The sequence below is a fragment of the Corvus moneduloides genome, chromosome 5 (genome assembly GCF_009650955.1).
Source record: "Corvus moneduloides isolate bCorMon1 chromosome 5, bCorMon1.pri, whole genome shotgun sequence".
NCBI classification, from domain to species: Eukaryota; Metazoa; Chordata; class Aves; order Passeriformes; family Corvidae; genus Corvus; species Corvus moneduloides.
This window is the reverse complement of record NC_045480.1, coordinates 30,148,831-30,163,434: the sequence shown is the minus strand read 5'-3', so window position 1 is coordinate 30,163,434 and position 14,604 is coordinate 30,148,831. Positions and strand designations below refer to the sequence as shown.

General features: G+C 35.1%; 1 protein-coding gene across 1 annotated transcript in view; it reads right to left on the bottom strand.

Annotated features, from left to right (window-relative positions):
* Positions 1-512: 512 nt before the first annotated feature.
* Positions 513-14,604, bottom strand: part of MICU3 (mitochondrial calcium uptake family member 3) — a 54,039-nt gene continuing 39,947 nt past the window's right edge. Inside the window, exons 12-14 of the mRNA XM_032108572.1 lie at positions 12,292-12,400; positions 11,185-11,342; positions 513-2,424 (exon numbers count right to left, since the gene is read on the bottom strand). Coding sequence (XP_031964463.1) covers positions 2,314-2,424; positions 11,185-11,342; positions 12,292-12,400 — 378 coding nt within the window. The 3' untranslated portion in view covers positions 513-2,313. The remainder of the gene's footprint in view (positions 2,425-11,184; positions 11,343-12,291; positions 12,401-14,604) is intronic.

Sequence of the window (14,604 nt, the reverse complement as noted above, 5' to 3'; positions counted from 1 at the left end):
AAAGCTATATAAAGAGATGACTAAAAGAAGGAAACAAGTCTATTTTTTTGTGATGGTGAGATGCTCTAATTCAAAGTGCTTATACATTCATGTTACAAAAAAAAAAAAATTATTATGACAAAAGAATCTTAATTATATACACTGCAAAGAATATTAGTTTCAAGTGCATTTATTTTGAAATAAACAAGAATATTATATGTATATATTCATATTTATATTAAATAACATTATTAAACATGAAGAAAAAATAGTCTTAAAAACTAATGTGACACTTTCACATTCTATTTTATATTAAGTAACTATAGATAGGAAATATATAGAAAAATGCTAAAATTGCCTCAAGCCAGCCATAAAAGCAAAGTGCACTATTGCCTAGGGCAGTGGAAGAGCAAAATGGTGATGGTACTGCTGCTTCCTCCAAGGGGAGGATCACTGTGAGTGGGAAGTCATGAATGAAAAGGAAGGACAGGAACCCCTTCAGTGACTCCCAACGTTTTCTTCCCTTTTTTTTGTCCTTCATCACTGAAGTAGTAAACTGGGTTTTGCATATGCTGACAAGAAGCAGTGAGACAGTTCTGCGTACCGAGACGATACATTGAATACAGTTGATTCCCTAAATGATTACACAGGGATTGCACCTTATCTGTGTTCTGCTGTGTCAATTCAAGAACCTTTATCTCAATTCATTTCATTTTTTTCTTGTTGTCAGTAGTTTAAGGACACCAAGGTGGAAATTTTGAATTTATTTATCATGAAATATAAACTGAACTATCATCCTTTGATAGTATTCTGAACTGGCTTGGGTTTTGGGGTTTTTTTTCAGATAAAAGCCACACTTAGCACATATTTTTTCTACAGTTCCCAGTGTGGAATTTCTTAAAAAAAGCTTCCTTCTCATTTTGTTTTGATTTTTCTGTGAGAGATAAATCTTAATATAAATTAAGCATTTCTAAACTTAGGTGCACTGTTACACAGATACCATACATCTATTCACATTACATATAAGATGGTAACTGAAGAACATGTGCATTGAATAAATTTTTAAAGTTTTTTTTCATGTATATGGAGTAGTAAGATATTTAAAAGCATTATTTTAGTTCTGATTGTCTGACTACTAAATATTTGTGTTTCTGATGACAATTTTTTGACATTAGTTTAAGTATGTGTGTATTCAGCTAAAAGTATTTCAAGGCACAGTCTGTTCCTAAACAGATACAGATTTATTCAATGTCCAGTGAACCTTTTCAAGAAGGGTGTAAAAAATATGTGTTATTGTTTGTGTGGATTTAATTCCTACTACCTAACAATAATCTTAATAGGGAGTAAGGAAAAATGCTGTTGCTGAATATCAAACAAGTAATATTCAAGTAATATTACTTAGTGTTGTTCTGTACTGCCACATGCATTCATGTTTTGTTGGTTTTCTGTTTGACACAAACACAAGCTATTTATCTAGTTTTCAGATACTGCATTCCGGAGTAGCAAATTAGACAACTATAACTTCTACTCAGTGCCACTTCATATAAAAGTGCACTATTCACAAGAAACACATGAATTTGTACTCTACCAGAAACATATCAGTGTATGGCAATAAAATTTATAATAAATATTACAAAGTGTGTGTTACATGAATTTGAACATTTTGACTTTTCTTTGACATACTGCTTGTAAGACATCTTAAAATCTGTACTATTTTTTAAAGGATAAATTCATAAACATAATAATAAGACTTGGAGAATTTGAACATTATAGTCCATACAGTACTTTTCTTAGGTAAATACCTATCATTCACATTATCATTGTAACAGCTTTACTCTCTTTGTAAAATAACAGCTTCTAAGAGTTTAATTTGTCCATTCAACTCATATATAATGTTATGATGCTTGAAGTAGTCTCATTTTCACTTTAGCACAAACTTTAAATAGTGCTCTTCTGAAAGCAAATTCACAGTCTAAGCTGATGCAGGCAGTTTCTCTTCACTGCCAAACATCTTCCTGCCCAGGTGTAAGACTTATTTTTGTTTTCTTTTAAATGACAAATTTATCTCAAAATAATAAAAAATAATATTCAAAAGGTGTTCTTACAAAAAAAGGCTTCTGCCACTCATGTGGCATAGTTAGTTCATCAATTAAATAAAATATATACTGAAAAGCAGTTTTAGGAGTTGATGATCACTACACTAAATGGAAAAGAAGTTCTGTGTTTTGTACTGCAGCTGGAAGATTCACAATTCACCTGGGTTAATTTGTTCTTCATTAAGAATTCATGGGAATAAATAATTCTAGCCAGTGCAGATAATCCTGATTTCTTCCTTTATCTCAGCATATCTCGTCTCCGAAATTGCTTCCATAGATCTCTGAGATGTTCACTGGTTACAGTCATCACACAAGAGTAATATTCCTTCCAACCATACTTTGGAGTCTCCTGTGAAAAACATATAATTGGAAAAAAGATATCATTCACTAAATTCCTTAATTCTACCTTAAATTTTTTTCAGACTCATACACACTAGATAGATGTTTGAATATTAAAATAATGAGAGATCAAATTTACTTCAGTAAAATGAGGGTCATAAATCCATACAAAGGTTAAGTATTCAAAAGGCATCCTCACCTCACAGCACACAGTTAGCATTCAACAAATAGCCTATTTATATTAAAAGATGCAAGAAAGTATTTCTTCTTTATTCAGGTATGTCCACCTCCCTCTCTAGTTTTGCTCCTTGTTTCTTTGTATTGACACTGTACTAAAAAGTTCACCTGTGACACCAAACAAAAAGCATAGAAAATTATTGATGTTCATTAAACTGAGGTACCAGCAAAAGCCAAATACCATATAGGCAGATGACATGAAAGCTTCTTTATACTAGATTACCTTAATCCTAAAGTGCATTGTAGTTCAGCAACATGAATAATTGTCAATTGAATGGAGAGGAAATCTGGCCAAGGGCTGGCCTGGGAGATGCACTGCTCTGTGCTCCATACTATCTGTAGTTATCACTGGATCTCATTAGTTCTTCCTCTGTTCCTAACTCCGCAAGTCTATTTTCATAGCAAGTGTAGAAAGATGGAGAGATACTAAGAATTAGAATAACTGGGGAAAGAAGCCACTTTGCTCCTAGTTTATATGCTGAGCATATGTCACATGGTGTGGAACATCCCTTGGGCCACTTGGGGTCCTGGCTGTGTCCCCTCTCAACTCCTTATGCACACCCAGCCTCCTCACAGGTGGGGTGGGGTGAAAAGCTGAAAAGTCCTTGACTCTGTGTAAATCCTGCTCATAACAACCAGTACATCAGTGTGTCATCAACAGTATTCTCATCCTATATTTAAAACACAGCACTGTAGCAGGTACTAGGAAGAAAATTAACTTGCTCTTAGCTAAAACCAGGACACATGGTGAGAGACTGTCCAATATCTTGTTTTGGTTGAACTGAGTGAAGGTGTTAAAGAGATTGCCACACTGCAGTACATTAAAACCCACCATTAGACAGTGAAGCCTACATCTATTTATTCTTATCCCTCATCTTGTTTAATTAGAAAGCATAGAATTTTACAGAGAAGTTGTAAATATGCAGAAAACAATCTAATCCACGGTAGTATATGATACAGATGTTAAATGAAATATTAGAAATATTAGATGAATGCATAATTTACTTGAGATATATAGTCAATCTCATGAAAAAATGCATTACTTGCAAATTGCACTGCATTATTTAACAAAAGCATATTGTTTATTAACCTGTGCTTTAAGATATGCATTTATTATTTTATGAAACAAGTTCAGAGAAATGTTCATGAAAGTCATTAAAAGAAATGCTGAAATACACTGACTGTTCATCCACTTATTTCTAATGTACTTATTTCTAATGTGTGCACTGTTGTACCTACTCTCAGTGCACCAAATCCGCAGAAGGAACAGTCTGTCCACTCATTCTGCAGTGCTTTTGCCTTTCACTGGCATAATCTCCTCCCACTGTATCCAGGTATGTTTTTAAGTTTCTTGTCAGGTTTAGGATCAAAAGTGCAAGTTCTGCAATTTCCAGTTACTTTTGTAAGATGAGTCAGGAAGGTGTGCCTAATCACACACTTTTCACCTCTCTGCTTTAGAGAAGAGGTAAGCAAAAGTCTCTTCAAACAGTAAGCAACAGCCGCTTTTGTTTTTTTTAAAGCTATCTTTTACAATAGATGTATTCAATTGCTGTGTACTAGGAAAGTATATAAATTTAAAGCTTTAAAAAGATTAGCTACATGACAAATTTAATCTCACTTGACAGAATGAAGTGTTTACCAAAGACAGCAATTTATAGTTGAAATGGCTGGAAATGAGGTTCTGAATCCATGCTTCAGTTTTTCATGTCTTTTTCAAAAGAAATTTCCTTCCTCAGTCAGTCTCAAGGTACTCTTTTCAGCTATTAACCATTACCTCCTAAAAGCTTTTAATGAGAAATTTTGAAACTCCACAATATTCAGACCATCTAGAAATCAGTTATTTTAATACAAAAAATCTTAAGATGCTCAGAAAATTACTAGTACACAGAAATTAATTTCTAGATTTACATTTGTGATGTAATAGTTACTTTCAATACTTCAGTAGTCAATAAAATCACAGTTATGGCCTAAGTATCTATTACAGTTACTGAGCACACAAATAGTTTAGCGAACAGTACTTTAAATGGACTGTAATCCCTTTGTAAGTTGGTCTCTAGCATCCCTTTTTGGAAATTAACTTTGAAAGGGCTTTGTTAGAAACTTCCTAGATAATCCTTCCACACGACATTCAAAGCAGAGCTTTGCTCCATGCTCTGTTAGGCAGTTCTCTACAAACATGTTTTTCAGTTCTCCCTGCAATGTGTGCAAAGGAGTACCTGCCAATTCGAGTCAGGCTGTGTGCCCTGCAGGGGCCACACACAGCTTGTACAGTTATTCCCCAAGGAGAAATTTTCATTATTTATTATACACGTACAACATTCTTTACACTGTGGAATAATGGCATTAGTGCATTTTGGAGATACGTGACATACAGCACAATGTGCTGTTTACCACTTTTCAGAGTGCAGATTCAAAGCAGGGTATAATCTGTGGTAAGCGTGCCAAGTATCTTAATCTCCTTCACCAGAGTTCTACATTTACTGTAGAAAAGCACAATGTTTCAAAGCACAATGAACTGTACATTTATATTTGGAAAAATTAATAGTAGTTGCACTGCACCTAACTTTGGGATGTAGTTGCAGCTGATTTTTGTATTTCATGTACATTTATGTGCTTCTTTGGACATCAGACTGAAATTTAATTACCCACTGAAATTGTTCAATTTCAAATCAAATTATTCCATTTTTATTATCTTTTCAATTTACACACTAAATGGAAAATAATGATTTTTAGAATTATATAAATCCACTTTCACTCCACGATGTATGGCAAAGACAGAACTATCTCTGTTCTGCTCCACACTATTTTCACCAAATCACTTCACATGCCTTCGCTAAAGTTTCTGTTTCCATTAACTGGCACTTGCAATGAACCTTGGTAGAAGCTTACAACAAATCTGAAGAAATATTATGAGTTATGCAATGTTTTGCACAAAATGGAACTCTTAACAACTGGTTCTGTCACTGTAATGCCCGGGCTTGATCTCAGAGGTCTTTCCTGACCTTAACAATTCTGTGATCCTGACTCGTGTTAAGAGACAAGAAGCACTTGCTCAAGTGAAGAGCAGTAGCGAACTAATGTGTCAGCAGGGAAGAGGGAATTTTATACATACAAGGCTTACATTGTATTCTTCAGTGCACAAGCAACAGCTATTTGTTACAGACCTACTCAAGCAAGCTTGCCTACGAGAGTAATTTTGGTACTAGCATCCAGGAGCTCCAGGTGGGAAGCACAACAGGGTAAATAACCAGCAGCCTCTACATTAACTCAGTGAGGCTGCCTGTAGCCAAGTCCATGCCCTGACATCTAACCTGGTTTCTCTGTCTCCAAATGGGTAGTGTAGACATACTGTAATTCAATTTTTTTTTGGAAAATGACTTTATACAGAATGAAACATCACCCTTCATAAATCTCCATGGTACATTTTTTCCCAGTTTACATCATCTCAGTATATGAATTAATTAATTTAGTGCCTGAATTTAGATCTGACAAGGTGGTGATTGATGTATGTACACTTGATGCTTTTACCACAGTCTCTCTTTTTGTCACCAAGATAATTCTATTGATTAGGCACTGGATTCCTTTGTGTCACTGCATTTTCTTGTACTTGGTCACATACCCTTCACTGAAATGATTAGGGAAGCATCATGACTGTGTAGCATTTTGCCAGTTTCCTGCAAGAGCTGTTCCACATCTTGGAAAGTTTACAGTTTAAACAATGCAACTATAATGTGGGTTCTGACAAAAAGACGAAGTACTCCTAATAATTGTTTTTAAAATTACATGAGAAAAGAAGAAAGGAAGCTTTGAAAGTCAGAAGATTAAGCTAAAGCCATGACTTTCCTCTCACGTGACTAGTGACTTGGATTACTAAAATGTTGTTTAAACTACTTTATTAGTCATTTACACTTCCCATTAGTAAGGTGGAGAAACCAGACGCTTTGTTAAGATCAAATTTCCTGTTCTGTCCCTCACATATTAGTACAATGCTTCAGTATTAGGTTTATAATACTAAAAAGGAAGCATAATTTTAAAAGTGTTAATAGTTAATCAAAATAATAAAGACATAATCCTATGGGTGCTAAATGTTACACATACAGGAGGAAGAGCATATGCAGATCAAACAGAACTCATCTTTCTAGTAGGACAAACCAGCTGTGTACCCCCGGACATGCCCCAAACCATCTCTACTGCTGAATTTCAAAGGACCAGCCTGCTCAAAAGATGTGACACTTCACTGGAAAAAAAAAAAAAGGTCTGAGAAGTTCCAAACAACATGGTTTGTGCTACATGACATACTGTGACACAGGAACATGTCAATACTTCAGATACATTCCCTCTCCCTTGCCTATCTTGCGCAGGGGTCTACAAAAGAAAATGGTAGTGGGACTGGAGAGCTGATGGGCTACCAGTCTGGGTAAAGAGACCCCATCTCTCATCCTTACAGACTCAGATTTTACACTGCTGATGGAAGCCAGATATCCCCCCAGATGAAGAGGTTCCAAGGTGCTTCTCTTTGCTTTCCTGACATGCTATTTCAGAGTTAGAAAGGAAGGGTTAATCAGATACAAGTGCTCGGAGAGGCATATGACAGAACAGAGGAGGACTCAGAAGGCCAATATGACAATGTATGGAGCCATCTGAAGATGGTTATTGAACAAAAAAATCTCAGCTTAATATTGTGCCTCAGAATTAAAAACAGCAGGGGAATGACAGTCAAACCCTCCTGGATCAGGAGCATGAGATGTGCTGTACCCCTCACAGGGTCACTCAGAGCAGACCACTGGCCATGGGGCCTTGCTTGTCATGGCGTACATCTCTTTGCTCCTCCCCTCTGTAAAAAATACATCTGGGAGCCAACAGCCTTCATAGCAACTCCTGCAAAGTCTTTACATGGAAACAGGAAAAACCCTTGAATTGCAAAGGAACAAACTCTTGCTTCATGTAAGAGGAGAAATGTCTACTAACACAGAGTCTGCTGTGTCCACTGTGTGACAGTTTCACAATATGGCTACAGAATACGTGCACCTCAGTATTTACCAAAACCCCCAGTACAACTGAATTGCACGAATGGACATTCATGTAGTGAATATGTGAAAACAGCCATGGTGATCATGTGTGGACACAGTGCTGATTTTTCAAAATTGCTGGTACAGCATTAATTTAACCAATAATACATTATTGCTTTCAAGAATGTAACAGTATAAATCAAAATAGAATCCAGTCACTGAAAGTCAGAAAAATCTGCCTCTACAATCTTCCTTGGTAACTACTTATTAGCTATAAGTACCTGAGAAATTACTTAAGAAGGGGTAACAGGACAGACAGAAAACAGCAACAGAAACTATGAAAGAATACTTTTCCTAATTCCAAACACAGTATAAAATCGCAGCTGGCTTACAAAACAGTGACAGTGTGAGTCAGTCATTACCAGCTCCAGGATAAAATTCTACTGCTTCAGTCAATCACACAATGTGATGCCTTGAGCTACTACATTGCTTGCAGTCATATAACCTATTCCTGAGTTTTGGAACAGGAAACAAAGCAGTGAAAGCTCAACACTCAGCCATTCCTGCAGGCATGCCAGCACACTCAGACTGGTGGCTAACACATACCGTCATTTATCTGCTATAGAGCTCCTTCCTCACGCAGGATTTGAAAGTAGTATACCTCTGTATAGGTTTGTAGCCCTGTGGAGCAGAAGTGCGCAGATGCAGACAACATGTGGAGGCAGCCAGGGGTAAGCGTAAGACAACGGTATCATGAAAATACAAAAAAATGGCTTTAATTGACAAATAGCTAGGAGATACAGTACAGTATGTGTTATGCAAAATGTTTTACCATTTAGTCATTAAGTTCCAAGTCTTTCAGTTTAAAAATAGAATTTGTAAAGGAAAGGGAATCTTATTATATATTTTTAAATTTGGGGAAAAGAAAAGGAAATAATTATTTTAACTAAACAGTAAGCAAAACTAAAGCTTTTCATGTCTGAATATTTTTAATAAATTTATGGCAATATTCTGACTGACCACTTGATGGCAGCTTAACATATGAGATTATTTCAAACTACTAAGACAAAAACAAGGTTTCAAGTTAAGGTACTAAATTGCAGAAAAAGAGAAATTTCATTTGGTAAAGTCTTTTCCAAAAACGTATCTAAAATCTGTATTAAAATGAGCATTTATTGTGTTCTTATAAGAGGTAGTACCTGACACTCCTGAAGTTTTTAAGTTCAAAGCTAAGCTTTTAAATAGGACAAACCTGGTACATACTGACTGACGTTTCAGAACTGCATTTTCATTGCACTTGTGTAACTCTTTGCTCTTAAATAGGTTTACTTTAGTCTGGCTATATAACCACAAAATGCCCTTTTCTAAAATACAGGGTCCCAGTACCAAGTTCTAACGCCCTCAAGATTCTGGGCAAACATTTTAGTGAAACAATTTTTAAAAAGGTTGAATTGCTAAGTCCAAGATGTAAAATCGTACTTCAAATCATAGGCCTAATTGAAATTTTTATTTTGGGATGTTTTTGGAAAGATAATCAGACACTACATTAATTGTCAGACATTAATTGTGGGACACTTAACATTAAAATCAGGCATTTGTACTTCATAAATGGGTTCAGATTTCTCATGGCCAGGATTTCTATGTTGCTACAAAATACTGAATAAGCCAAAGCTGTTACGATCTTTTATCTGTATAATGGAACTGACTGAATCTTTGAATATGGATTCAAAATACAGTTATTGATAAAGAAAAGATTATTGATAAGTTATTGATAAAGAAAAGGTTAGTGGTTTGTTAGTTTTGATTTAGCGCAAGATGACATTTGAGCCCTCCACATTGTAGGAGCAAGAGGGCAAAGTTTTACTTGTTTTGGACACACTAAATACTCTGTAACTTTTAATGTACAAACAATAGGAAGCAATTAATGACAGTTTCCACCATCTGGAAAAAAGGTTCTTAGGCATTTTCTACTTGTCATTCTAAACCAAGACTGCAGTGGGTGGGAGATGTTTTTATTAAGGCAAAATTTTTACAGATTTTTTTTTTATGAAAGCAAATTTTTGCAGAATTTTTACTATTATCCACTTGTGGAAAAACTTGGTGTGACACTTAGGAAAACTTAGTGGAAATTGTAATTCCTCAGTTTAATACTGTAATTGTCTTGGAATACTACTGATTAGCGAAGAGAATGCATTTAACTGAATTACAGGACCAAATCACAACTATCTCCTATGTAATTCAGGAGATTTCTAGTATTTAACTTAAATCAGAATTATAATTTATGAAAGACTATTATTCTTCTGAATATTGGCTATTCTTTATAGTTTTTTTGCAGGCCACTGGAATATTTTATAGTGGTCCAGGCAAAAGCAAGATACACACAGAAGACTGAATAGTGCTGGATGATACAGATTTTTAAGAATTATATGTGATTTCTGTCATGCATTTTGTGAAATAGAAACATGTAATACAATTACAAGAATTACTTAGTAAGCGGACTGTTTTCTGGTTAAATTCACATACACTGCACATTTACAATTAGTAAACAATTAAAACATATAGCTGAACAGCTTGAAACAATTGTGAAACAATCATCATTACCACACCATAATAAAAGGAATTGAGGACCAACGAGGAAATAAGTTTTTTACAAATGGAGTGGTTGTTATCCACGTTTTATGTTTGATCATAATATTACAGAAATAACAAGTAAACTATTAGACTCAACACCACAGAAAGTTCTAAAATTACATTTGGGAAGCTAACTAAAATTAACTAAAATTACAGAAATAACATATTGAAATGTGACTTTAGGAACCATAATACATTTTAAGATTTATGTCTAAGCAGTAAAACAATAAGGTTGTTAGTTAGAACACCATTTTACATTTAGTTAAAAATGTTATCACCTGTCATATGAAGAAAAAAAATGACTGCAAGTAATTTCTTGCCCTCTAGCTTATTATACTTGAATATATTAGGTACAGGGTTTAATTATTAAAATCACCTCTGGACTAGAACATAGCATTGTTCAACACCACTAATTCTTTATTTGAAAATTAAAACTACCTTCTGCTGCAACTCTTTCCAACTTGGTATTTTATATAATGTTTTAGAAGAGCATTTAGAGTTGACCTTTAACTAAACTTCCTGAGCTTGAGAGAGACAAATTCTCTTTTCTCTGCAAGCAATACAGAGATAATTGCGGCCCTTGTTAAAATTCTTAATGCTAATCTATGAATCACACAATACAGAAGAAATGACAGTGTAGAGGGATTTCTCATCTCCTATTTGGTTTGCCCACTATAAAGGTACATCATGTCCTCTAAGTATTGTTTTCTAACAAAAAAAAAAAAAAAAAAAAATCAAGAATTTACGAAGGATTTTATCTTACAGGTTGCTTCAGTGTTTCTATAAAATGTATGTCTTTAAACATATGCACTGCTGGTTTGAAATCTACAGATGCTAAAGTAGTGGTAAGTAGCAAAGTCAACTAAGATAAGTATAAAAATTAGAATCCTTACCCTAAACCCTCGATTGAGTCTGTCTTTCATAATGCCAATAAATTCTTTGTAACTCAACTGGTCATCTCTGTCGACATCAAAAATCTTGAACACTGTGTTCACCAAATGTGCTGAAAGCTTCACACCTGTGGCTACATACACAGCACGCTTGAATTCATCTGCATAAGGAGAGCACCAGAAAAAAAATTTAAAAAGTGAATTTAATGGTACTTTGTGAACAGCCTATTATGAAATACAAGTAAACTTTTAACCTGAGTTTTCACATTTAAATACTCAAAAAAACAAGAAGTGAAAATTAAGACTGAATTTCACAGTTCTAAACTAAGTAGTTCTTAACTGATATAAAATGACACTGCTTAATTGGTGCCAATTGTTTTCCACAGAAGATAACAATCCATATATTATACTATGTGCAATAACAAAATTAGAAAAACATATAATTAAACCTATGCCACATATATGGCATTTACTTATTTGACACAACACTGAACCCAAGAAATAGAGCAGGAGAAAATGACACAATCCCTTGGTAAGGGCACATGAGGTAGGACCATCCTGGTGTTACTGGGTCACACCCATGAAGAGGCTACTTGAGGAGAGCATGCAAGTGACGACTTTGCATATTGCTCACCTTGTACTCCCCAAGCATCACAACTGTTTTATTAAGGGTTTTAGTAGGTCATACATGCCTAGTTCTTTCAGTACCCACTTACTGATTTGTTAAAAATCTGTCTGATCTGTCTTTGGACCTTGTGACACTGTTTTCTTCTACAGCCTTTGTAGAAGGCCAAGTTTCAGATGCTCACTGTGTAAAGAAAGGCTTTTGTTTGCTTTAATCTGATCTCTCACTGGTGTCAAGTGCCTCTTAACTCCTGTATTGTAGGATTTGATGGACAACTATTCTGCATTCAGCTTGTCCCCCACTTACATGACTTTGCACAATATCTCTCATGATATGACCAAGCCTTCTCCTCTGAAAGCTGGAGTCCTAGCATTTTTAGCCTTTTACTGGAAATATTAAAACTAGGAAATACAAAACATATTTGCATTTTTGTCAACAGTTCTATATGGACATCAATGTATTTTTGTAAAAATACAGATATTTACCTTGACCTATGGAACGACTTGCAAAATTATACATTTGCATTGCAATTGTAAAGTCTTCTAGATTGTTCAAGAATTGAAAAAATGATCTAAATTCTTCAAATGTGATACCCTAAAAAGCAGGAGAACAATATGCACTGTAAGAATTACCAGTAGTAACAACAACTGAATAAACAAACCTTGCAATTATATATGTCTACTTCATTTAAGAACAGATACCACACCCATTAAAAAAAAAAAAAGGAGGATTTATAGTAAAAGTCAGTAAAGCAGAGAACTGGAGTTTCTTGAGGAATGCAGTATGTCCTTCCTCTGTGCGACTGCAACAAGACTGCAATTCTCATCAGAGCAAATCAAAAATACTGTTCCATTGCTGAGGGCAATTTTTAAGAATTCCAGGATTATTACAATACAGTAGTCAATATTGAGAATAAAAAATGTAGGTTTGGAAGAACACTGGAGTGTGTTTACTACTGAAAACCTGCAAACCACTATTATATATATGTGAGTGTGTCTGCTCATATAAATACATTGAATGAATCCACAAATGTGTTATGATCTACCTTAAGCCTGTATTTTAAGGTGCAATTTTTACATATCCAGATTTAGACACCCAAGTCTCTTCAGCTGATACTCCAAGTATCAAGTACTGGAAGGTTTGTTCAGCTTTTTAAAAAATCTATTGCATTTTGACCAGACTTTAGAGTATCTTCTGTGAAAGTTTCACTGAAAGTTTCTTGTTAAAAGAGTTTACTTTATCTTCATTCCTTGTGATATTTTTTCTGCTCTTCTCTCGTCTTAATTAGAGATCCAAAGATCTGATAAACTATCTCTAAATCAATTTTGAAAGAGACCTGAAAATGAGACTTTGAATTAAGCCAGGACCATTACCTATATCAAATTCCCATTGGTCTCAGCCATTCTGAACATGGAATGGCATTCCTTGTCAAACTTGATCTCCCTAGACTCATTTAACTATAATTCCTGGCTATTTTTCTGTTTGCTTTTATCCTTTTATCCTGTTTAAGTACTTGTCTCTGAAAATATACTTGAAGGCAATAATAAGACCTGTGAGCCTTTCTGTTCAAACTAAACATTGATCTATGTCTGTCCTCAAACATATACATAGCCTTTATGGTATGTTGGAACACAGAAAACATACAAATGTAAGTTTGTGCCAGAGGAGAAGATGGCAGAGGTTGGATGCAAACCAATATGAAACAGCAAGGACTGTGGAAAATGTGGACAGCAGCGTAATACTGTTATAATAGAAGAATTTAATAGGTCTCCACACACTTGAGATGTAAACCCCTGCTTAAATGATCCTACATAAGTGCTAGCTAAGATTTATAAACTCTTTGGTGAGCTTGGCCCATCTCCATCATGAATTGCTTTTCTCAACAAGCAGATCCTTCACAACTGGGAGGAAACTTTCATACATGCAAGTAGAACAACCTCCTTATTTAAATTTTTATCCTAAAAATTTAGTATTTTTGTTTCATTGCATTTGACACTAATAGTTTATGTGTCCAAGTTCTAGTTCTCGCACTGTGTTTAGACTGAAAACTCTATCGGACTGGAATAATTCTGTCATGCATTTGTGAAATTCCCAGATCAGTGAAACTTCGTGGCAAAATAGCCATCGTAGAAAACATCCACCGAAGTCTTGAGCTGACATTTTCAGGTTCACAAATCCTTCATGTGCACTTATTTGTCCGTAAAAATTCTGAATGCACAAAATAAGTGTAAGAGGTCAGGCTACTGCAAAAATCGTGTTTGCGTGCATGACTTTTGCTTTTCCTAATAAACTGTCTCTTTCTCATCCCTCAAGTTTCTGGCTTTTACCCTTCCAATTCTCTCTCTGATCCTGCTGGTGGGGGAGTGAGTGAACGGCTTTGTGGGGCTTGGTCAATGGCTGGGGTTAAACCACGACAAAAAAAAGAAGCTAACTTTTTTATTTATGTGGACAGATTAGATTTTACTACATCAAAGAAAATTCAGATTAATGTACCAATGCTGCTAAAAATGCACTTTCTTCAGAGCTGATATCCATAGCAATTCACGATGCCAGCTTAAATGAATCACTGCTTGGCATCTAGTTAGTAAAAGGAGGAAGACATCCTGTGAGCAGGCAGCATGCCAGCTGAACATTTTAATGTAACTAAAATATTACAAAAGATCATCATGTTGCTTTAGGGGCTTCTTCGTACAGTGCCGTGAAAGATTAACATCACCAGCTGTGAGAGTAGGGGCTTATTACTTTACAGACTCGACTAATTTTTCTTCTAAATGGAATCCTCTGGTTAGTATTAGTAT